A 23,396-nucleotide genomic window follows, 5' to 3' on the forward strand; every position below is an offset into this window, starting at 1 on the left:
AAGAAAACTTAAAGTTGAGCATTTTACTGTTATGTTCTACAGAGGAGGAAGAGTGAAATACTGATATTCTGCAGCCTTGTATGTCTGGGTTTTTTTCACAGATTAAACTCAGTTGATTAATATTCAAAGGATTAAAATAATACTCATTTCTTTGCAAAACTGGTATTAAAACTGACTGTGTTGTTTATTTGGGATTTTAAGAACTATACATCTTTTACCTTGATCATTTTTTTGGCATTTAAGTATGAAAGCTTTTCTGTTTTGTGGCCTATAGTAATCATTTTATAAAATATTGGTATTAGCAATTTTAGTTTTCTTTTTAAAGTAAATCATTATCCTGGTAAAAGTAAAAGCACCTTCTTTCAGTTGGTTACGTTAATTAAACAGAGTAATGAAGTTGAGTTCTAATTATTTTTCCCCAAGTTATTTAAATAGTTGCTTTTAATTACACACTGAATTTAATTGAATTCGGTCTAATTTGATAAACTCCCTATCCAGCTGTTGAAACTTGGAAAATTAGCTACAGTCTCCATAATTTACCATTTCCTAGTGTAAATGGAAAACTTTTAATATGGTTAGGCTTTCCCCCTCATTTCTGTCCTTTGCTCTAATCTTTGCTTAGTCATAAACATTACTCATATTATGAAGCAGAGCTCATTTGTATAATACCTAGCCTTGTGACTGTTGATAAATCATGGAGAAGGGAGAAGGTCCGTCACCCATAGGGATGAAGAGGCTTGCCTTTTAATCTGGTTTATGTTAATGCAGGTGGAAGATACAGCCTTTCCGGTTCTATTTATAATGTTGCCATCTGGCTGAAGAAAGGTTTTTGCTTGTTCTATTTATTTGTTTTTAGATAAAAATGTTTTGGGTTGGATTTAAAGTATGTAATGTTTGCTCCTGTCTGCTAACTACATCAGAAGGACTTTGTACCATGAATCAGCTAGCTGCTTTTATTGGTAAACAAAACAGCTTGAGAAATGATTCCCAATCACTTATACACAAAAAATATATGGGGCACATGGTTTTTTGAAATACAGTTTTCTTCATTTCAGCTAAAACAGATGTTTGTCTTTTTAACAGATTACCAAAAGGAATCTATTAAATTGCTTTGGGGGAAATGTTGGGGTTTACAAATCTCTCAAAGCTGAAATGCTTGTTTTGTAGCCTTTCTGGTATTTGCAGCCAAGGCTGTCATGTCTTCATGCTTCTCCCCATGCCGTATAGACAATATTCTGTTGTATTTGGAGTCTCTCTCTAGTTCTGTGATATTCACTATAAGTGGCACTGAGCATACCTTCCTGTTTTGTGGCTGCAGATGCAATGATTTGATTTTGGGGCTTGCCTGATGTCACGTCAAAACCATCCTAAAATTACAATATTTTCTGGGTTTTTTTTTCCCCCACCTGGAATGGACACAACAGGAATCTGACAATTCTTTTGGTTGTGTTTTCTCTGCAGTCTTAGCAGCCTTCCAAAAATGAGCAAATGCACCCTTTTTCTTTCTACTTGTCATGAAAACTTTATCTTTCTGGGCCTTGGCTACCATTTGCTCAGAGTACACCACCCACCTTCCAGCCGTCCCTCAGCCTCTTCTTCAGCCATTTATTCAGCGTCACAGAAGTGCCAGATAGTGAACTAAAGATGGAGATCCTGAGGATGAAAACCACAGGCCCTGTCTTCAGGTTGCTCTGGTCTCTTAGAGCCTTATCTCAGAACTGCGCCTGTCTGAGCACCAGAGACAAATGCCTCAAGCTCCATTCCGTTGGAGAGCATCTCTGGTTCTTGAAGCTCAAAACAATGATGACTGTGATTACAGCTCTTTGGAGGCAAACACGTAGCCCAGCCCACTCCTTATCCCTTAAATGTATCCTGATAACTTGTTTTGACAGAATTCTCTTTTGTTATTATTTAAGTCCTATTTATGCTATCCCTGTCATGTGTAATTTAACAAGCAAAAATGGAATTTTTGGTAGAAAAGTTACGGACATGTCGATATTTTTGCCGCGGACATTTCGGCACAACTGCCTCAACTTTACTTTGGAAGTTGACAGACTATTATAAATCATTAATAAATGGCTCTGTGTGCCTGTCCCCTTCTTCGTGCCTTCACATTATAGTTCAGGATGAGGAGTGATGTTTCTGGTGCGTTCTGTTCCCATGGATCATATAACTGTACACAATGCTGGCTTGTATTTATAAAATCAGTGTCTTTGTGTTGGGTTTGTATTATCTCAGTATTGGACAGATTTCTTTGTCTTTCGGTTGACTATCCCTTTCTATCACGGTCATAAATTTTTCATTTTTTTCATTATGCAGAAATGAAGTAATCAGAAAGTGACTTTCAGTCCCTGTTCATTCTGGCCGAATGAGCGCTCCCTAAACTCCACGTGCCTTATAAGCCTCTGGTGTAGTCTATTGTAGCCACCAAGTCATAACTTCTTGTTGTATCTGGAGAGCACGAAATACAAAGAAAAAGTAAGAATTGAATTGTTTCTTGTCAGAATGAATAAGGACGAAATGGGAGACTGATAGACATTATCAAATGTTCTTAATTGCATTTGTCTTTGCAACAAGAAATGAGCAATAGATTCTTGAGTAAAGCAGTTCCTTGTTCTTATTGCTGTGTCACGTTAAACATGGCTGGGTTTGTTGTTTATTTTTTTTAAGATTTTATTTATTTGACACAGAGAGAGAGAGCACAAGCAGAGGGGAGCAGCAGGCAGAGGGAGAGGGAGAAGCAGATGCCCCACTCAGCAGGGAGCCCGATGGGGGGCTCGATCCCAGGACCCGGGGATCATGACCTGAGCGGAAGGCAGCTGCTTAACAACTGAGCCATCCAGGCACCCTCATGGCTGGATTTTAGACCATAGCACACGGTGGATTTATTCTGGTGTAGAAGGGCAAATTACATTCTGCACTCTTTCTCAGCATCTGTAGTTACACACGTCTCCAGGGCACAGTGCCTGTAAATCTGCATGGTGACGTGGCTGCTTCCCCATCCTGCAGCGATCTGTGAAAGATTAAAGACACCAGTGAGCCTCTGTCCACATTTTATTTCCTTGACTGTCCTGCAGAATGACCTTCAGAGCATGCCACTTGTTCCCTAGCCAGGCACATTCCCTCCATTCTGTGTTTGTCATTCTACCCACCGCCCTTGCTCCATGGAGTGGGTGGCTGGGGTCCCATTTCCTGCAGGATCTGAAGCAGAGGAGAGGCTGAGAGCTCAGGGAGTTTCCCTGCGTGGAGCAACCTCGCCGGCTCCGTCCTGGATGGCCACAGTGACGACTCTTCTGGTTCTGTGATGCTACAGTAGCAGGCACAGTTTTCCCCCAGGTCACTGGAGTCTCTGTTTTCCCTCGAGGTCAGATATTTATCTCTTGGTACCTGTTACGGGCAAATGTGAAGATCTGAAAAATTATTAAATTAAATAGAAAGCAGAATTCTTAAGATGTCTGTTTTTAGCCTGGTTTCCTTGTATTGTTTTCGTTAAGAAGATAAGCACATTTGTATATATACTTCCAGCAGGCTTGTTATAGGCTTCACTCTGTTTACCCAGAGTCCCCGCCCGAAGTCCCACGTGATTTATCCCTGTGACTTGCATTGCCTTCAGGGTAAAGTCCAAACTCTTGGAATTCAAGGAGTCCTTGACCTCAGCCTTGTTTTCAACTGCCTACCTTCCTAAACCCACTGTTCCAACTGCATAGTGCCTTGCTTATCTTTTCTTTTTTTTAATTGCCCAGGTAGTTTTGCTTATGGCCTCCTGCAGCCCTCTCTGCTTCACTCTTTGCTTTTACTGATTCTCTCCATTCTTCAAAATCTTTATGCAGTGAAGTCTTATATCACTACTACCCCCTTAGCACCTCCTCCCACCTCTGAATCTCTGTAATACTATCTGCATCATTTATCTGGTATCTATCTTCTATGGTACATTGATTTTTTAAAAAAAACTGATTCATTGCTATGATTGCACGTGTTTTCCTATTGTCTCCTCCTATGTTCACAGGCATCTTAAAAGTTGACGTTGTGTCCTTTGATCTTGGTGCTTGTAGTGTATGGTTCAGTGGCTGGCCCATGAGAGTATCTGTAAATGTGTATTGATAAAATTATTTAGGGGCACCTGGGTGTTGCAGTTAGGCGTCCGATTCTTGGTTTTGACTCAGGTCATGATCCGAGTGTCATGAGCTCGAGCCCCACATCGGGCTGTGTGCTCAGTGCACAGTCTGCTTGAGATTTTTTTCTCCTTCTCCTTCTGCTCCTCCCTCTTACGCTTGCTCTCTCTCTCTCTCTCAAATAAATCTTTTAAAACGTTTTTTGAAAAAAAATATTATTTGGTGTTTGTGAGCTTGGGAATGTAGTGGTTCTGATGATACTGTAACAAAGAGACTAATATCAGGTTTGGCTGACTTTTTGAGGACAGTTCACCTTTTGACATAGTTTCCAATGATTACAGAGAAAGAGGAGCATAGATTCCCAAGAGGTGGGAGACAAACTGTATTTGAGAGAACATATTTATAAATGCACTTGAAAATGATGGACGTAGAGCATGTGCTTTGGGCCATAAGAGGAAGCAACTTTTCTGAGGAGAAAAGAAATTACTGGGAGAATCAGAAGTTCCAAAACACAGTTTGAAGAAGTAACCCAGACGTAAGGGTTCCGGAAGGGAAAGGTGGTAGAGGGAGACACATTAATATTTCTTCCCAGTACTGAGCACAAGGTGTCCCCGAGTCAGATACTATCTGGGCAATGCCAGTAGGAAGAAAACTGAATCCACGTTTGTCTAGGGTGAACTCCCATGAGCTCTATCATTTCTTTAATTTCAGGAACAATTATGAGGCATTTAAACTGAGAAGCTCTCTATCCTGTGAACTAATCAGAAAGGTCATTAGAGAAGTTTGCATTATGGCCTTATTCTAAGGCAAATTTCATAAATAATGTTGGATAAAACCTTAAAGATCTGTGTTACAATACTCCAGGCAACTCTATTAGAATCAAATGTAATTGTCAAGTAAATAAGCAAAAGGATGATAAAGTAGAAAACTTTAGGAGAAACACTGAATTGCCTGGAAACTATTCTGTAATCACTCTCTGTTAAGTTTTTGAATCAAAAACATTCTTTAATTGCCATAACAGTGTTATACAGCCAAATTTTTCAACTAAGTGATTTGTTTAGTGTGCTGGGGGTCTGGCAAGACCACCCCAGGCTCTGTGATTTATGAGGAAGACTCAGGACTCAGCATGGAGTCAGACTCCTGCTAAGATTGGAGCAAAACCAGGCCTTCCTAAGGAGAGCTCTCTAACGCCTGCTGTGTGAAGTCTTTTCTGCACAGATAAATTGAAACTATTCAGTTGAGACCTATGAAGTTGCAATATTCAACCATTTTTCACTACAAAAGCGTCAATTGCTGGGCCCCTGGGTGGCTCAGTCAGGTAAGCGTCTGCCTTCGCCTTAGGCTGTGATCCCAGGGACCTAGGATCAAGTCCTACATTGTGCTTCTCGCTCTGCCAGGAGCCGGCTTCTCCCTCTGCCCCTCCCCATGCTCGCGCTCGTGCGTGTTCTCTCTCTATCTCTCTGAAATAAATAAAATCCTCAAAAAAAAAAAAAATGGCATGTGTCTGTGGTTCAACCTCTAGTTCTGTCTTCTAGTTTACTCTCCCCCAAAGCTATTTGTATACCCTGAGCTGCATGTCCACCAAGTCCAGCTGAACAATATAGCAAAGATCTCATACAGAGCTGGGCCTAATGGCTAAACTCTGTTAAAAATAGAGACAGAAAGGGGCACCTGGGTACATCAGTCGGTTTATTGCCCACCTCTTAATTTTGGCTCAAGTCATGACCTCAGGGTTGGGAGACCGAGCCCCATCTTGCACTCAGCACAGAGTCTGCTTGAGATTCTCTCTCCCACTCTTCCTTTGCCCCTCCTCCCGCTCATGTGCACATGCATTCTCTCTCTAAAATAAATAAATATTTTTAAAAAAATGGTAAAGAAATATATTATCCTTGTGGATGTCAAGGCCACATACCATTCAGTGAGATTTAAACTCAGGGTGATTCCTAAGATTGTAATCCTAAATGTCTTATTAGAGTAAGCTTTTTTTTACTACATTAAGCACTTGTTGAACCAGTTATTCTGATCAGTTGAGAGAGACTCTTCAGCCAGACCATACAGCCCAAAATAGAAACAAAGCAGCAAGAACCCGTGCCCTTTATGGGAAGACATGGCAAGGAATGCAGTGATCGTAGAGGATCTGGATTTCACAAGCTCATTTATGGCACTTAGTGGCTGCAGGATTTTTACTAGGTGAAAGCTCCAAATGTCTGCCATCTCTCTATTTTGTTTCAGAGCGGTTTGGAGAGAGACAGAGCCCCAGACCACAAGGATGCTTCTCTGCATCCTTCCTCTTGCCTTTAACACTCACACATGGGATACTAATGGAATAAAGCTTTCAAGCTAGCAGGAAGATCAATAGAGATTTTATAAGGCTAGCAAAGACTTATTGAGCATTATGCTATATGACTCAGTTTTCTTTATAAAAAATGAAAGAGATTCAAATTAATACTGGAAAGTCACCTGAGTCTTTTAAAAAATGGTATTTTTTAATGGTGGGGGGGAGGTATATTCAATCCTGTCTGCGAGTTACCTAGGATTTCCAGTTTTTTAAATGTTGGAAATCTTAAGTAAATTACTTTCATCATGTTCTCAAGTAGTGAAATTCCCTGTTCTTTGTTTAAAAAAATAAGAAAAAGGTTTTATTTCTCATTATTACAATGGAATGTTTGGGTTTTGGGTTTTTGGGTTTTGGTTTTTTTGGGTTTTTTTTAAAGCTCATATTTACTTAATGCAGTGGTAACTTGAAGGGCATTCTGTCTCTTCAAGCTGTCATCTAAGTCCCAGAAACTCTGAGGATTACCTCTTCCAAAGCCAGGTTGTACCCTAAAAATCATACCATTAAGCCCCGCCTACTACCCTGAGGGTCCCCAGGAGGTATGCTTGTAGCTGAGTTGGAAACCTCTGAAACCAGCAGCTGAGCCAGACTTTGCTCCCCAAGACCCTGTCACCAAGTTGACATAGGTTACTTTCCCCATTAGTGCTGCATGAGCAAAGCCCTGGGGAAATGGAGACCCAGGTTCCCACATTTGTGTAGGGAATAAGGAGAGAGCCAAAAAAAAAAAAAAGCTTTCTACCAGTTATTGAGCCTTGTGGTGAGCCCAGTGCTCTCATTAATTTACACAACCCTGAAACTAAGTGTTGTCCCTCTTTACAGAGGGGGAAATTAAGGCTGAGAGGTTAAGTGATGTGCCGAGAATTGATAGCCCGTTAAGGGCACAGCCAGCTCAGCTGACTCCAGAGCACACACCACCTCCTGGAAACTTCCAAACACACTGCTACACCATGCCAAGTGCGGCAAGTACCGTGGTTGAGGAAGGCCCAGGACCTCATCGGAAGAGAGAAAGAGAGAAAAGGAGTGTGTTAAATACCTGTTGTGCACTAATCTCGATGGCAGATTCTTCCCACGCATCTTCTCCGTTAATCCTCCATCTTCCCAGCAGCCCTATGAGGGAGGCTATATCCCCCCACACATACCTACTCAGAGAGGTCAAGAAACTTTCTGAAGGTCACCTGAGCCCAGATCTGTTTGAGTTTATATCTTCTGCCTTATCACAATTAGAGTGTTAACCAGAGAGGTTGTTGGAGAAGTAAAGATTCTTACAGAGGTGGAAGGAAAAGTGGACTGATAGAAAAGTAGAAAGATAACCTGAAAACTTTAGATGAATGTCCAACCGAAAGGGTAGACATTAGCAATTATTTGTAATTTATAATTGTTAGAGTTGTCATAATATTTAATGAAGAGACCATTTGTAAAATTACTTTTGCTTTACTAAGTTAATCTGTCATTTTTACATGAGCATTAAAAATTCTAAGATTTTTTTTTTAAAGATTTTTATTTATTTATTAGAGAGGGAGAGTGAGAGAGCATAAGAGGGGAGAAGGTCAGAGGGAGAAGCAGATTCCCCTCAGAGCTGGGAGCCCCATGCGGGACATGATCTCTGGACTCCAGGATCATGACCTGAGCCATAGGCAGTCGCTTAACCAACTGAGCCACCCAGGCGCCACTAAAAATTCTAAAATTTTCCATGCATCTTGTTGTGAGTAGGATGCAGAAGGTCTTCTGGGATAGCAATGAATTCCTGAGATCCAGATGGTAGGAGGGCAGGCGAGTGGAAGGAGGTGGAAGGAGTGGCAGGAGGAGCAGCTCCAGTGGAAGTCAGGAGTAGATCAACTGGCATTCAAGTAACCAGACCTCCAGTTAAATTCAAGTATATTTTTTACATTTAAATTTCAAGATTATGAGACAGTTATAGCTCCCCACCCCCCAGAAAAAGCTTTTATCAGGGATTATTTGGAAAAGTCAATGGGACTGAACATAATCTCCTTCATGGTGGACAGTTACATAATATCCAGTTAGGATTGATGTTTGTTGTCAGGATCTGGGGGCCCTGCGGATATGCAGTCACCAGAGAAAGATTAAATTATGTCAAATATAGGCAAGAAAGAAAGGAATATTTGAAATATGTTCTAGACAAATGGTTCTAATTCTTTTTCAGTTAAGTAAAAATAATATATAGCAGATCCATAAATAGCTTCCTAATTAAGGCTTTACTTACTGTGTGCCAGAGGTAGCTATATAACAAAAAGAAAATTATAATCCTAGTACTCCAAATATGTGATACATTCTGCTTCTTTCTGTTATGTTTTTTTAAATATTTAACTTCTTTATGAGTAATTTTAATAAGATTAACTTGCAGAATAAGGAGAAAGTTTCTTCTTTTAAAAGATGCACTTATTTATTTTTTAATTTTATCTTATTTATTTATTTTATTATGATAGTTTTTTTTGTTTGTTTTAAATTTTTTATTTTTTTATAAACATATAATATATTTTTATCCCCAGGGGTACAGGTCTGTGAATCACCAGGTTTACACACTTCACAGCACTCACTATAGCACATACCCTCCCCAATGTCCATAACCCCACCCCTCTTCTCCCCACCCCCCTCCCCCCAGCAACCTCCAGTTTGTTTTGTGAGATTAAGAGTCACTTATGGTCTGTCTCCCTCCCAATCCCATCTTGTTTCATTTATTTTTAAAGATTTTACGTATTTCTTTGACAGACAGACATCACAAGTAGGCAGAGAGGCAGATGGGGGTGGGGTGGAAAGCAGGCTCCTCGCTGAGCAGACAGCTCAATGCAGGGCTTGATCCCAGGACCCTGAGATCATGACCTGAGCCAAAGTCAAAGGCTTAAACCACTGAGCCACCCAGGCACCCCACGATGTATTTATTTTAGAGAGAGCATGAGCAAGAGGGCCAGATAGAAAGGAAAAGAGAATCTCAAGCAGACTCTGTGCAGAACCCAACACAGGGCTTGATCTCACGACCGTGAGATCATGACCTGAGTGGAAATCAAGAGTCACGTGTTTAACTGCGCTTAACCAATTGCTCCACCCGGGAGCCCTGTGAAAGGCTGTTCTATACATACTGAGTTAGAAACTTTCCGAGTTTTGAGTTTCATCGACTTTTTTGTATCTTTAGGGATCTCTCTAAAGTTGTGAGCCTAGAGCCAAGAGCAGTTAGCTTGGGTTTCACTTGCCACATGGTGACAACTGGCAACTCCTTTTTGGTAGGTGGGATGAGAGGTTATGTGACAGCATTAAAGAACCAAGCATACTTGCTGATTTCCCTTCTAGATCAGTATCAGAATAAGAGCCTATCCCGGTTCCACTCATACTCCTTTCAGTTTCCCTCCCAGCCACCATCCTCCAGTGTAAGCACATACACACACCATGTAGCCCTTTTCCAGTGGTAGCTTGCCTGGTAAAATTTCAAGTGACAAGGTCCCATCAGAAGACACTGAATGAGGCCTTTTATTTGCTTTCTGCTCATTTTTTACTATATGTTTACAGAACTTTCCTTGAAAATAAAGCCAAAAAAGCCCAATAGATAAAACTTAAACCAGTCAATGTCTGTGTTTGAAGCTATTATTTAAAGCAAACAAATCCAAAGTAAGCAATATTAAAAGATTTGTATAAGATACTTTTACTGTTTAGTCTATGATTTTATCTATATTAGTTATTATATATTATAATATATAGTTAATAATAAATAATAAATATAATAAAATAATATAGTGGTTAATATCTACTGATTTATTTATTTGAGAGTGTGTGTGCATGTATGCAGGGTTGGGGGGAGGGAGAAAGAGAGAATCTCAACTAGACTCCCTGCTGAGCACGGAGCCCATTGAAGGGCTCGAGCTCAAGACCCTGAGATCATGACCTGAGAAATCAAGAATCAGACACTTAACTGCCTGAGCCACCCAGGCACCCCATTGTCCACAGTTTTCCATGCTAATACCACAAAAATTTGGTGTATTGCTCTCTAGAGGTTGAAAGTAAATTTAGGGAATATTTTTTAGTAATTTTTCTCAGTATGTCTTAGGAACAGTTTTCAAATTTGCTCTTCTTAAAGCATAATTATCATCCCATCTTTTCTGGTTCAAAAACATTGAGCAAGTAATTCCTATTGTCTCGATAATGTCCAATTTCCTTAGCCTAATGAAGAGATAATGTGTCATATGTCAGGGGCAAGGGCTCCAAACAAAGCAGGGAAGGAGTGTGAAGTGCTAAGTGGTGGGGTTGCTCTGTTAAACAATTCAAGAGGATTTTCTTATCTGTCTTATTGAGCAGAGTCCCAGAGGATGTGAAATCCATGTGGGTATCAGAGACAAGAATGTTTCGAGTCCTTGCAAAGTTCTGGGATGGACTAAGTCAGGATGACTAGAACAGAGTAATTCAGAAGGAAAGGGGTACCTTGTGGGCCATGATGGAGACCTTAGGTTTTACTCCAAGCAACATGGGAGCTATTGGAGAGTTCTGAGCAGAGGAGTGACGCCACTTGTATTTTAAGGGGATCACCCTGGCTACTACGATGAAAACAGACTAAAGGTAGTCAGTGGGAAGATCAGGTAGACTGGGTAAGATTATATTGTAGTCACACAGGGAGGAGATGATTAGAGAGGCAGCTAGAGAGGTGGTAAAATGTTTTATAAGGTAGAGGGGAAAGAACTTACTAACAGATTGAACATGAGGATCAAGGGTGAGTCCAGGGTTTGGGGCATAATCAGATGGAAGGGCAGAATTCTCAGCTGGTAAGGAAGACCGCAGAGCAGGTTATAAGGCATAGAGTAGGAGGCAGAAACTCATGGGCTCGGTTTTTGACATGACTTGTATCTGAGACAGTAGCAGACATCTTTTAAATATCCTTTGAGGTACACTGAAGTAATATGGGTAAAGGGGTGCCTGGGGGGCTCAGTGTGTTAAGTATCCGCTTTCAGCTCAGATCGTGACCCCTCGGTCCTATGATCGAGTTCTGTATCAGGCTCCTTGCTCCGTGGAGAGCCTGCTTCTCCCTCTGCCTCCAGCTCCCCCTGGTTGTGCTCTCCCTCTCTGAAAAATAAATAAAATCTTTAAAAAATACATATGGGTAAAGAAAGTAATGTGTTTAAAGTATGGGATCCTGCACTTGACATAACCAGAGAACTACCGGGTATGTCTGCCCCTTTATTCCTTTCTGAGAATACATTTCCCATAGTCTCTTTAATAATCTGTGTTACGGAACTTTTTCCAGTACCTGTTTCAAAATCCTAGTAAATTTTATGTCCTGGCTCCCTTCTAGTGACCCACTTGGGTATGTTCTTGGAATGTTGGGTCCCTAATGCATGAGCTTTCTAAGAACTAAGATCAGAGACTTTGGATACCAGTCATGCTTCCACCTGCTTGCTTTATGTTTAAACTGGGACCAACCTTGAACATGCTACTGCTGGAGGATCGGTTGAGCCACAGCCCTTGAGTTTGGGGTGTGTCCTTCCCACTGAGCCAGCAAGAGTTGTAACAGCCTCATCTTTTTATTTCCTAAATCTAGCCTTGTGCCTGATACAAAGGTTCACAGTAAACATTGAATAGGTGAATGTTTCTAAATCAATTTTAAGAAACTAAATATGGTCTTTTCTCTTTGTCTCATTTGTACAGCGCCTGAAAGCTACAAAGTGCAAGAAAAGAAAACTGCTGCCTCCAGCCGTCCCTCTGCTATTTCGGGACAGAATAGCAACTACTCAGGAAGTAAACCAGGTACGATTCATGTCTTTTGCTGTAGAAAAAAAGTTATCCCTAAAGCCTTAAGGCATGCTGGAATTTAGGAGAACTTAGTTTCTATCCTGCTACCAAAACACAACTCCTACTGGCTTATATGAATTTAAGTCCGAGAACCTCTTACAGCCTTGATTTTCTCTTTCTAAAATGGAGATTCAAACACATGCCCTGCTAATTTCTCAGAATCATTTTGGCAATCAGTGAGATAATGCGTGTGGGTGCATTGTTTACTGTCCAGCGATGCATAAGAGGTAATCATTTTCCTATTCATTTTTGTAATGGTGCGTGAACCACAACTTTTTGTGCCTGTGTGCCCAGCATTACTGTATATCTTTTCTTGTGACATTTTCAAAAGCCATTTAAGGAAATCTTCATACATAGCAAAGCTGCTACAGAATTATGTTTTTGTTCTCTATTGTCTGCAATGATTGTACACCTACATGGTAATTTCATTTAATAGCCTGTGATTCATGGTCTGTTCCACTCAGTGATACAAAGAAGCAAACAGCCTGTAAACATAAACAGTTGAAGACAATGAAGTTGCTTCCAGGTGTCCAACAGCCATTGTGTGGTCCTTGACAGAGCCCACTGTCCAGTATGATGGTAGACAAGCAAAGAGACGCAGCGGCAATTTGACCCCCTCATGAGGGCCTTGGAAGCCTACTTTATGCAGCATCCGAGACCAAAATCACTCAAGAGCAGTGAATCAGTGAGAATTAAGATGGAAATCACTCTTTCTAGCTTCAAACAAAACATTCCCCCATTATTCGTAGTTTAGCGGGGGTGGGTTGGTGGGGTTTCCATGTGGGAAAGATCTTAACAGAGCAGATAAATCTGGCTTCTTGCTTAAATGAAGGACAGCTAACAAGTACTATTGCCAGACTGTATGACCAGCCATTAGTGGAAGATGATGTGTAATTTCAGTGCAATTTTAATTAGCAGGCTGAGACTCCCCACTTAGTCAGTTTGCCTTTCCATCTGTTCATGGACCCACCTACCTTTCAGCCACCATCTACTACTTAATGAGTAATTGTCCTGTGCCTGGGACCATGACAGGGACTGGAGGAGCAAAGCAGGGCCCCTGTGCTCCCAGGCCTTATTCTAGGGGACTTAGGTTCCTTACACTAAAGTGAGGATCCTTTAGCATGGAAACCTCATTTGTCTTACCATGAGAACTGAACATTCGCTAAATGCTATATACTGTTTTCCCCTTGTTTTGACTGTATCCCCTGTGCTGTACGTTTTATCCTTGTGACTTACTCATTCCATAACTGGACGTCTATACCTTGCACTCCCCTCACCCATTCTGCCCGTTCCCCTCCACCCCTAACCTCTCTGGCAGTCATTCATATTGTGTCTTTTGAGCATCATGTGTCTCCTTGCTTATATAAATATATATAGATGAGCTGATGTACATATGAAGGTCTTGCTTTTAAAACCATGTTGTTTTCCTTAGTATCTCCAAAGGATGATAGAAGAATTTTCATGTTGGATGGCTAGGCTTGAGTAAAACCTGTTACTTCTATGAGATACAAGTCATGGGAATGTCTGGCTAGAGCAGTCTATTAATTTTCATTCTCTGGAACTTGGGGCAGGGGTGGTGAAAAGTAAAGTATATACTAAATTTTGGAATATTTTGAATATTGTCCTCAACCCAAAATGGATAGTCTGACCAAATGATTTCTTGGGGTCTTTTTTAACCCAGTAAATTTAATTTTATTTATTTATTTATTTATTTATTTATTTTAGATTTTATTTATTTGTCAGAGAGAGTGAGAGAGTGAGCACAGGCAGACAGAATGGCAGGCAGAGGCAGAGGGAGAAGCAGGCTCGCTGCTGAGCAAGGAGCCCAATGTGGGACTCCATCCCAGGACGCTGGGATCATGACCTGAGCTGAAGGCAGCCGCTTAACCAACTGAGCCACCCAGGCGTCCCTAACCCAGTAAATTTTAGTTAAATGTTTTCCCATCTTTTACCTTCTGATAAAGACTCTAGAACATCTCTTTGATGTTAATAACATTCAAGTTGTTAATATTTTATCTTGGAAACAGGCATAGGAGGCCCTTGTGGTTTATAAGTGTGGGCATGGTATGTCTCATGTTATCTAGGAAAGACAAGTGCTCTCAGCTGGGAATACTTGGACCCAGACAGAAAGAGACCATTTGTAAAATCACGGATATGTCCATGTCTACAGAGTGGGTGAGGGCTCTTGAGGATGCCATCAGCTGCCTCCAGATGATTCAGAGTGTAATCTAATTAGATGAGAACATTGGCATTCTTTTCATGATCAGTACATACCTAAAAAAAAAAAAAAAAGCAGAAACTTAAATTCATTTTTAAAAATCCCTCTTAATTTCTATCCCTTTATCACGCTCCACCAACAAGTCTTAAAAGAGCCACAAAAAACTTCACTAGCATTTATAAGTCATTTCCATCACAGAGGAATGCAGGCCTTGGAATCTTCCAGGCCTTCTCTGACTGCTCCATCTTGCCGCTGTCATGCCTCCCTGAGTGCCCTGGTGTGCAGAAGGGCCCGGGGTTGAGCTAGAGATCTGGTTTTAGGAACTAGCTGTGACACTTCACTGTGCCACCTTCCTTGGTCACAGACATTTCCCTCAGCTTTCTCCTTTGGAAAACAGGCATGAGAACTCGTCCTTGAAGGAGTAGGTACTTGGCCAGCTTGTAGAGCTGTTGTGAAGAACAAAGTGATAATGTTTGTGAAAGTGCTTTGCAAAATGCAAAAGCCCCAGTGAAGTTATTTATTGTGTCAACTCTAGTTGTTTGGATCGAAGTCAAAGCCTGGTGAGCTCTTGAGAAAACCTTGTCCGTGTCAGTTGATTTTCTTTCTTCGAGAGCCCCTGAGTTCCCCCTTTGTGGTCTAGGCTCATGCATGTCACTGAAGACAGGATATCAGGAGCACTTCCCATCACTCTTGAAAGTGCCCCAGTTTGGGTGGCCAGCCCCCTGCTTCAAGTCGTCCCAGCCAGAGGTTGAATGCAGAGGGCAGCTGCAGGTGAACTCACAGCAACGTTCTGTTGCTCTGAAAACTTTTCCTTCTGACAGTGTTAGATCTGTCAGGAAACGATGGGAAATGTTCAGGACGTTCATTTACTTCCTGCACCTTGGTTTTGTTGCAGGGAAAAGGGACATGAGGGTTGGGGATGAGAGGCAGACGAAGAATCCTAGAAAATTCACTCTTTACTTGGAACTATTCAATTTTTTTTCTTTTTGGAAACCTCTCTTTAAAGATAATTTTTATCAGCTTTTGGTTATTAAAACTGTGACTGTTTAACATTTATTTTTTTTAAGTCTGTTATCAAATATGAGGTTGCTGTTTGTTTGCCCCATTGGTGTATGTTGAGGGGGGGGTTAAAGGCTCTGAAAGTTAGTGAAGGTTGTTTGCTCATTCGTTCAACAGATGCTTCTAAATATTCTCCTTCCTGCCAGATGTGGTCCTGAACACTGGGAATACGCAGTGAACAAAACCAATAAGGCTTTGTTCCTCCCCCACCCCATCTCTAATCCACCAGCAGTATTATTGACATTCTGGCACCCAAGTGACGGATGTAATCAGAAGGATGGAAACAGAATTTAAACTGAATGCCTTGGGGCACCTGGGTGGTCCAGTCAGTTGAGTCTCTGACTCTTGGTTTCAGCTCAGGTCACCATCTCAGGGTCATGATCTGGGGCTCCGGAGATGGAGCCCCACCGTCGGGCTCAGGGTGCTCAGTACAGCATCTGCTTGAGATTCTCTCTCCCTCTCCCCTCCACTCTCTCTAAAATAAATAAATAAAATCTTAAAAAAAAAAAAAAAAAAAAACCTGAATGACTTTTTCCCTCTACAATTCAGCGTTTTCTAATGCCAGGTTCCTAATCCAACCAAAATCATCTAGGATATCACAATCACCATGCCCTAATTCTTTACTTCCTCAAAATCTGATTCCAAATGAATAGTGATTATCATTCCAGCACTCAAAACAAGGTCAGCGGGAATCGTGATACTTGTAAGCATTGGCCTTATTTTTAGCAATTGATTGATTTGTTTGTGCAGCAATCTATATGTCCTTGTTTCTTATATATTAAACGATCAGTCAGGGTGGTGTTCGTTACATGCGATGAGCATAATCTTCATATGAAATGATATTACAGAAATCATCCCATGTAGTGCTGTTTTCCTACTGTGTATCCAAACAGCAACCATTATAGTGTGTAACTGGGTTATTGATATTGTGATTGATTTGGAGCTCTCAGGCTTGGTTGGGGTAGAAGAGGATAGGTGAGGGGGTGTGTGTCCCATACGTTGTTATTAAAATCTTCCCTTCAAAAATTTTTTTTCAAAATTTTGCCTGAAATTTGGCAAGTACTCGAAAGTACACACTATGAATAAGAAGGGTGTGACAGAAATTATAAATGTAATTCAAAGGAATTAAACTATTTTTTAAGATATTTATTAATTGAGTGAGAAGGAAAGTATGGGAGCGGGGAGAGGGGAAGAGGCAGAGGGAGAGAGAGAATGTCAAGCAGGCTCCATGCCGTGCATAGAGCCAGATGCGGGGCTCGATCTCACCACCTGGAGATTGTGACCTGAACCGAAATCAAGAGCAGACGTTTAAATAACTGAGCCACCTAGGCACCCCTAAACTATTTTGTGGGCTTTCTGTAAAGTGCTTATGTCTTTTTTATATAAAGTCTTTTTTAATAAAGTTGATTTGGGGGTTATATATAGTTAAATAAGTGTTTATGAACGGGTAAACCTCATTGTTTAAGGCATATTACTTAAGTCGTAAGTAATCATTGAAGGTCTCTTCTTTTTTTTTTTTTTTAAAGATTTTATTTATTTATCAGAGAGAGAGAAGGGGAGAGAGCGAGCACAGGCAGACAGAATGGCAGGCAGAGGCAGAGGGAGAAGCAGGCTCCCCGCTGAGCAAGGAGCCCGATGTGGGACTCCATCCCAGGATGCTGGGATCATGACCTGAGCCGAAGGCAGCTGCTTAACCAACTGAGCCACCCAGGTGTCCCTGAAGGTCTCTTCTAACTGCATTTTGACTTGTTCTCAGATAGTTCTTTCTTGCAAATGCCACTTGCCATGCTGTCATTTCTTTTCACCAAAAACAAATGACAGTAAAACACCCCTGTGTATGGCCCATAACCAGGTGCCTGAGCAGGAGGCCATATGCCCATTTTCAGATTCCAGAAGTAAATCTTTTGGGGCCAGGAGCCATATTTTCTTACACAAACAATATTTGAAATCTCATAAATAATCAGTAAGTCTGAAAAGTAAGTATCCTAATAAATGTGAGCTACTGAGGGGTCCTTTGACCAGATTCTAAAACTCATATCTTAAAAGAAAATAAAAGAGGGGTGCCTGGGTGGCTCAGTGAGTTAAGCCTCTGCCTCTGACTCAGGTCGTGATCTCAGGGTCCTGGGATCCAGCCCCATGTCGGGCTCTCTGCTCTGTGGAGAGCCTGCTTCCCTGCCCTCCTCTCTGCCTGCCTCTCTGCCTGCTTGTGATCTCTGTCTGTCAAATAAATAAAATCTTAAAAAATAAAAAGAAAGAAAGAAAAAGAAAGGAAAAGCATAAAATGCTATCACTTAGTCTTGCACGTGATTCTCACTGCCAGGTTTTTGCAGGCTCCTGATGGGCCTTTTCTACGGTTTCTGTTCCCCCTCAATGTACAAATCCCGTGGCTTTCAAGAGGCCTTTGGGATGGAGGGCCTTTCAATTTGTTGATGAACCACCACCATGCTATGTAAAATATTGTCCCACTAGCTTTCTATTTTTTAACATGAGATCTTAAAAATATGTCAATTTAAAAGAAGAGAAAATAAACCTGATTTTGAGGTAATTATCATCATCATCATCATTTTGCTTGTTTATGTAGTAGCAGAGTGAATGCATTAGTATAGCTCTCTGCTGGGAAACCCGCAGCAGTGTTTTGCTTGGAGTGCCATCCAGAGTCCTCCCTGTGACCAGCAAGCCCCGTGCCATGGCCCTTGCAGGTCTGGCCCCATTGATTGCGATCTCGCTCCGTTCCAGGCTCGTAGATCTACCCATTTCTTGAGCACATTATGTGCTCTTAATCTCAGGGCCTTTGTGCTTGCTTCCCATCTCCTGGAATATCTGCACATCCATGTGTCCTTTCCATCAGGGTTTTACACGTAAAAGTTCCGTCAGTTAGGCCTCCCTTGGCCCTTGTCTAAAATGTTAAACAGTCCCTTCCTGCCATGTCACAATCCCCTTTGTTGCTTTGTTATCCCCTTAGCATTTATTTCAAACTAACGTTCACTATATTTTCCCCTTTTTCATTTTTTTAAAGATTTTTTCTATTTATTAGAGAACACATGCAACGAGGGGGAGGGGCAGAAGCAGGCTTCCTGCTGAGTGCAGAGCACCCACATGGGGCTCCGTGCCAGGACCCCAAGATCATGATCTGAGCCAAAGTCAGACGCTTAACCAGCTGAGCCACCCAGACGCCCCAGCCCCTTTTTTTCATTCCGTTATCTCTTATTTATCCTGTTCGTAAAATTCTCCCTGAATAGAGCACAGTCCCCACAAGGGCAGAGATTTTTTTTTTTTCCTCGATTGCTTTCTTTTCAGCACCTAGAACAATGCCTGGTGCAGAGTTGATGTTCACAATGTGAAACTTTGATACTTACTTTCATTCGGTTGTTGTAAGACATAGTAATATTTCATTCATCGAACTTACTAGCTAAAAAGGTATTTATCAAAGTATATTGTAATGAGAAAATCCACTCTTCTGCTTATATGTTTTATCTCATTTGCAGACCCTCCTCTCGTGCTACGGGTCGATGACCGGCAGCGGATGGCCAGGGAGCGCCGCGAGGAACGTGAGAAGCAGCTAGGTATCCATCCCCAGCCCTCATCCCCTCCTTCAGGGACACTGTCGTTGAGTTGTTACCTTTCACCTCAAGACTAAAGGCCACTTAACCATTGAGCACACGGACATCACTCTAATGACTATGCTCGCTGACGTGCCTTTGTGAGTCATACAGATGGATGTGAAACAGAATTTAGTATGTGATAGAAACAGGGGACCAGATTCTAAGTAACAGGAAAGCCCAGCCCAGGATTAAGGTCCTTTTCCCTTCTTTTATTGTAATCACAGTTTAATGTGGTTTAGGAGAGAATGTATGTACGACAGGCTCAATGGCTCAGCTTACATTTTACAGCTTAAAAAAAAAAAAACAGCACACAAGGACAGTGAGCTTATGGTTCTATTTTATGTGAAGAAGAGTCATGAGTGTGTAGACTACTGGGGCACTTCCTGCTTCCCATAATAAAATAACCCTGCTGCTGAATTTATAGACAGATGCGACCAGCCTTGCTGCCAGAAGAGTGCAGAACCTGGTGCTGAGCCGTCTGATTTTTCTTTTGCTACCTAAGGTCTTTGTGAAAGGTTAGCAACTGTGGTATTGGCCATACCATCACCTGGAGAGCTGTGTCCCAGGGATGACCTTACCAGGAAGCCAAGATCAAAGCACCAGTGTCCTCTAGAACACTGAGCAAGGATGCTCATGCTAACTCCTCCTTTACTTTGATGTCCATTTATGCCAAACTGCTAAAACAGGATGCTCTCCTTAAGTGCCTTGGAAAGATGAAATGTCTGGTTAGCTTGTCTCAGTGTTGCAGAATGTCTCTGTCTTTAAAAATTGGACTGACCGAGGTTATTAGCATGTTCCCAGTGGATGACCCCTAACTTTTCTAGAGTTCCACTGCATTTTGTAAGAATTCATGTTTCGGCGGGAGAACCCAGCATGTGTACCCCGTCTTTTCTATTGTTCTAATCCACAAACCCAAATCTGTGAAATTGTTGGGATGCTGGTTTTCAGAAGTCTACTGACATTACTTAATTCTTCCAACAAGGGCCTTGTTCTCTCCTTTGCCATAATGGGCATGCCAGGTCAGTTCTTTTGCTGCCAAAGTCTTTTTGACACAGATTTCAACAACTTGGTGGAAGGGATTGAGCTCTGCTGCTTTTGTGTGCCTAGCTTTCTGCCCAGGCTTGAAGTTCCCTGTGGCTGATAGGCTTGCTGCAGGCGGGTGGGTTCCTGGTGGAGGGCTTTCTGTGGCCCTCAGGCTGATGCTTTCCCCCACATTCTCTGCAGACTGGGTCTCTTGCTCCTGGGAAGTATGCCCACTGTTCCCTGATTCAGGTTGGTTCGACAAGTAGATCAGAACAGAGGAAAGGCAGAGCATCCCAAGCAGAAAGAGACTCCAGATAAGCACAAAAAAGCAACTGCCCACCTGTCTTTGGATGGGTCCAAGGATTAGCTGTTGAGTTCTCTCCCCTCTCTGTCCCATCCAGCGGGGTCAGGTCTTAACCGTTTTATCTCTTCCTTAGAGTTGCAGCATGAATTCCCACCTGCTAGAGTAGAAGTAGCTCCAGAGGATCAGGAGACCACCCCTTTATGATTTAAATCCCATTGTGAGTCAGCTTTTACACAGTAACTCAGACCTTTCTGTTTGGGTTTGTCTTTCAAAGCCAAGCACTGTTTGGTTTTTTTCTTTTCCTTTTTTTTTAGTTTTGTGGAATGTATTAATTAACACACTGGTCAAACAAAAATGATCTCACTTCTTATGCTATGAAGTTACAAGACCTATCGCTTTGAGCCTACACAGTCTCCTGCAAGTTGCCTAGTTCTGTATGTTGAGTGGCTCGATGTTTGTCTTAAGAGGAAACCCCACATTTTAATTCATATCCACAGGGCAGCACAGGACTTACTAATTTATAAAGTCAAAAACCTTGTTTTCTGGGTATTGTGTTCAAAAGATAGAGATTGAGACCCACCCTTCAAAGGCTAGCTGCAGGGTATGTGGGGAGGGAGATAAACCCACAGCAATTGTAATTGGAGGTGGTATTGAAAGGGTATGCACACGGGTTGGTGAGAACCCACAGAAGCACCCGACCAGCCTGTGGGTATCACGTGCCGGCAGAGTTTCCCACCAGAGGATGTGGAAGTGCTGTCCAGGAGGGTGGAAGAGACAGAGATCAGAAAACAGTGACACAGGGATATGTGGGAAAAGGCATTTGCTAAAGGAAGCCATCATGCTTCACAGATTATATTACATGGGTCGAAGTAGTTTTCAGGTGATTGTATTATCCTGTTATTACACCTGGACTGTTTTAGTGAGCCATCATATAATAGACATGGTTTTTCTTCTTATCCCTGCCATGTTATATATCATGGCTTCCTTAATTCTGATCTCTTTTTGTTGTTAAAAATCACAATTTTCATGAAATACATCAGTCTTAATTTTTATTTTTCATTTGCATTAATTGCATTTTTTTTTAATTTTAAAGCAATGTCTTTTTGCCTTATTTTTTCCGTGTAATCAGTCATAGCAGCAATTAAATCTTGAGAGGCTCTCTTCAATCTTCATAAATACATGAATAAACATACATGTAAGCACACATACATATATTTTTGTAAAAGTGTTATCTAAAACCTAGCACCTAACTTAAATTGTGCCTTGCAGTCTATAAAGTTGATTTCTTAAAAAAAATCTTTTAGTACTAAAAATGGAAGGACACACCCGAGCAGCTACCCTTAAACTGTGCTTTGCAAAAACTATAATGACAGTGGAATATTTTTAAAAAGAAGGGGTGAGGGAATGTTAATATCAGATCTCTGGACTGTGCTTTTTTAAAAACAAAAACAGTTGGTAATACCAGCTGTTACCAGGCTTTCAAACTGTAACGCTTTTCAAGTTTAAGGGGAAAAAAAAATTGGAGTACACTCCATAAATTCCAGCAAAGCAAAGTTTTAAATGATTGGACATTGAGATTGATTACTCAGTGTTGGATATAGATTGCAACTGACATTGAAATTATTAAAATTTTTTGTTTTAATCCAAAGTTTCAAAAAAGCAAAGTGGAGAGGGAGAATAAAGTTCCTTTTGTTTTGGGCGGCATGTCATGTTTGTACTATTCTGTAAATAGAGAGGACATCCTCATAACTTTCTGTAGGTTAAATCTCTGACTCATGCTTTAATGAATTTATGGTGGGATTGGGTCATGTGGCTTAGTCTTTCTACATTGTCCTTCAATTTATCACATAAAACCAGGCATAATTCTTCATGTTTGGGGCTGTTCTGTCCATTTGGTTGAGCACAAATACTCTGAAAGCTGTATTTTTCAGTCTTGAAAGCTTTCTCCGTGAAGGAATCCCCCTAACCACTCCCTTCTATCTGAGTCTCTTCAGGCCATTCCTTCAAATTCCCCTCTCTTGACCTCTGTATCTTTTTTTCACCAACTCTCTTCCAAGCTTTAATTTTGTTTTTTTTCCGTAAGGGAAAAAAATTTCATTTGTGCACATGGGTTCCGACTCTCCTTTTTTGATGACATGGGTTCTACACATTCATTTGCTCCTAAGGCAGTCGATGCTTCCCCATTATCTGAAAGTCAGCTTCTGTACAACTGGCTCATCAACTCTCATTCCAAAACCAATTCCTCTGGGTGATTTTTGTGGCCCAGTCAATTGTACAAGTATTTTTCTGGCCCCAAGCAATAATGTCTTTCAGCTGTGCTTGGTAATTGTCCTATTGCTGGAGGCACTGGCATCTTCCTGACCACTAGTCTTAGCTGTTGGCTCTTTTGCATTATAAAACATTTTTTTTCTCTTCCTTTGGGTCCCAGTGCTGGGCCCTCACTAGTCTCCACTCTGGCCTGTTGGGCCACTTGAAGTTACCAGTGGCGAGTTGGACTGAGCCTAGTCCTCGAGCTGGAGCTTCAGTGTCTGGAGCCTAGTAGGTGGGTGGAAGTTGCCACATTCTCTCTGTCCTTCAGTCCACTTAGTCATATGAATAGCTGATGCAATGTTCAAGATAAATGTCAGGTCCCTGCCTTCAGATCTGCTGCCTGTGCTATCAGACCCATCCAGGCCTTCATAAATTCAGGTCCTGCTCACTAGAACCATCTCGCAGATGTACTGCATCTCTCCAGCTGTGTTGCAGTTAGGGCCACTCCCTCTTTTTGAAGCCCTTTCTACTCCTCATGGCCTTTCCCCCTTTCAGAAATTGATCATTTTCTCACTCTGCGGTCGGTAACCTCATATTTTAGCTCACATTCTAATGCTGCTGTTTGCCCTTATGAACTTTTCCTAGTTGGATTTATATAACCTCCTGGTTGCATGTCTGTTAAACTTTTAAAGGGTGTGATTGACTA

General features: G+C 41.5%; 1 protein-coding gene across 12 annotated transcripts in view; it reads left to right on the plus strand.

Moving 5' to 3' along the window:
• Positions 1 to 23,396, plus strand: part of MAP7 (microtubule associated protein 7) — a 167,375-nt gene that overhangs the window by 96,063 nt on the left and 47,916 nt on the right. For all 12 annotated transcript variants that reach the window (XM_004740282.3, XM_004740275.3, XM_013064104.2 and 9 more), the window contains 2 exons: positions 12,091 to 12,189; positions 18,997 to 19,074. In XM_004740282.3, coding sequence (XP_004740339.2) covers positions 12,091 to 12,189; positions 18,997 to 19,074 — 177 coding nt within the window. The remainder of the gene's footprint in view (positions 1 to 12,090; positions 12,190 to 18,996; positions 19,075 to 23,396) is intronic.

This window comes from Mustela putorius, unplaced genomic scaffold (assembly GCF_011764305.1).
Source record: "Mustela putorius furo isolate JIRA1106 unplaced genomic scaffold, ASM1176430v1.1 tig00003863_pilon_pilon_pilon, whole genome shotgun sequence".
Lineage (NCBI taxonomy): Eukaryota > Metazoa > Chordata > Mammalia > Carnivora > Mustelidae > Mustela > Mustela putorius.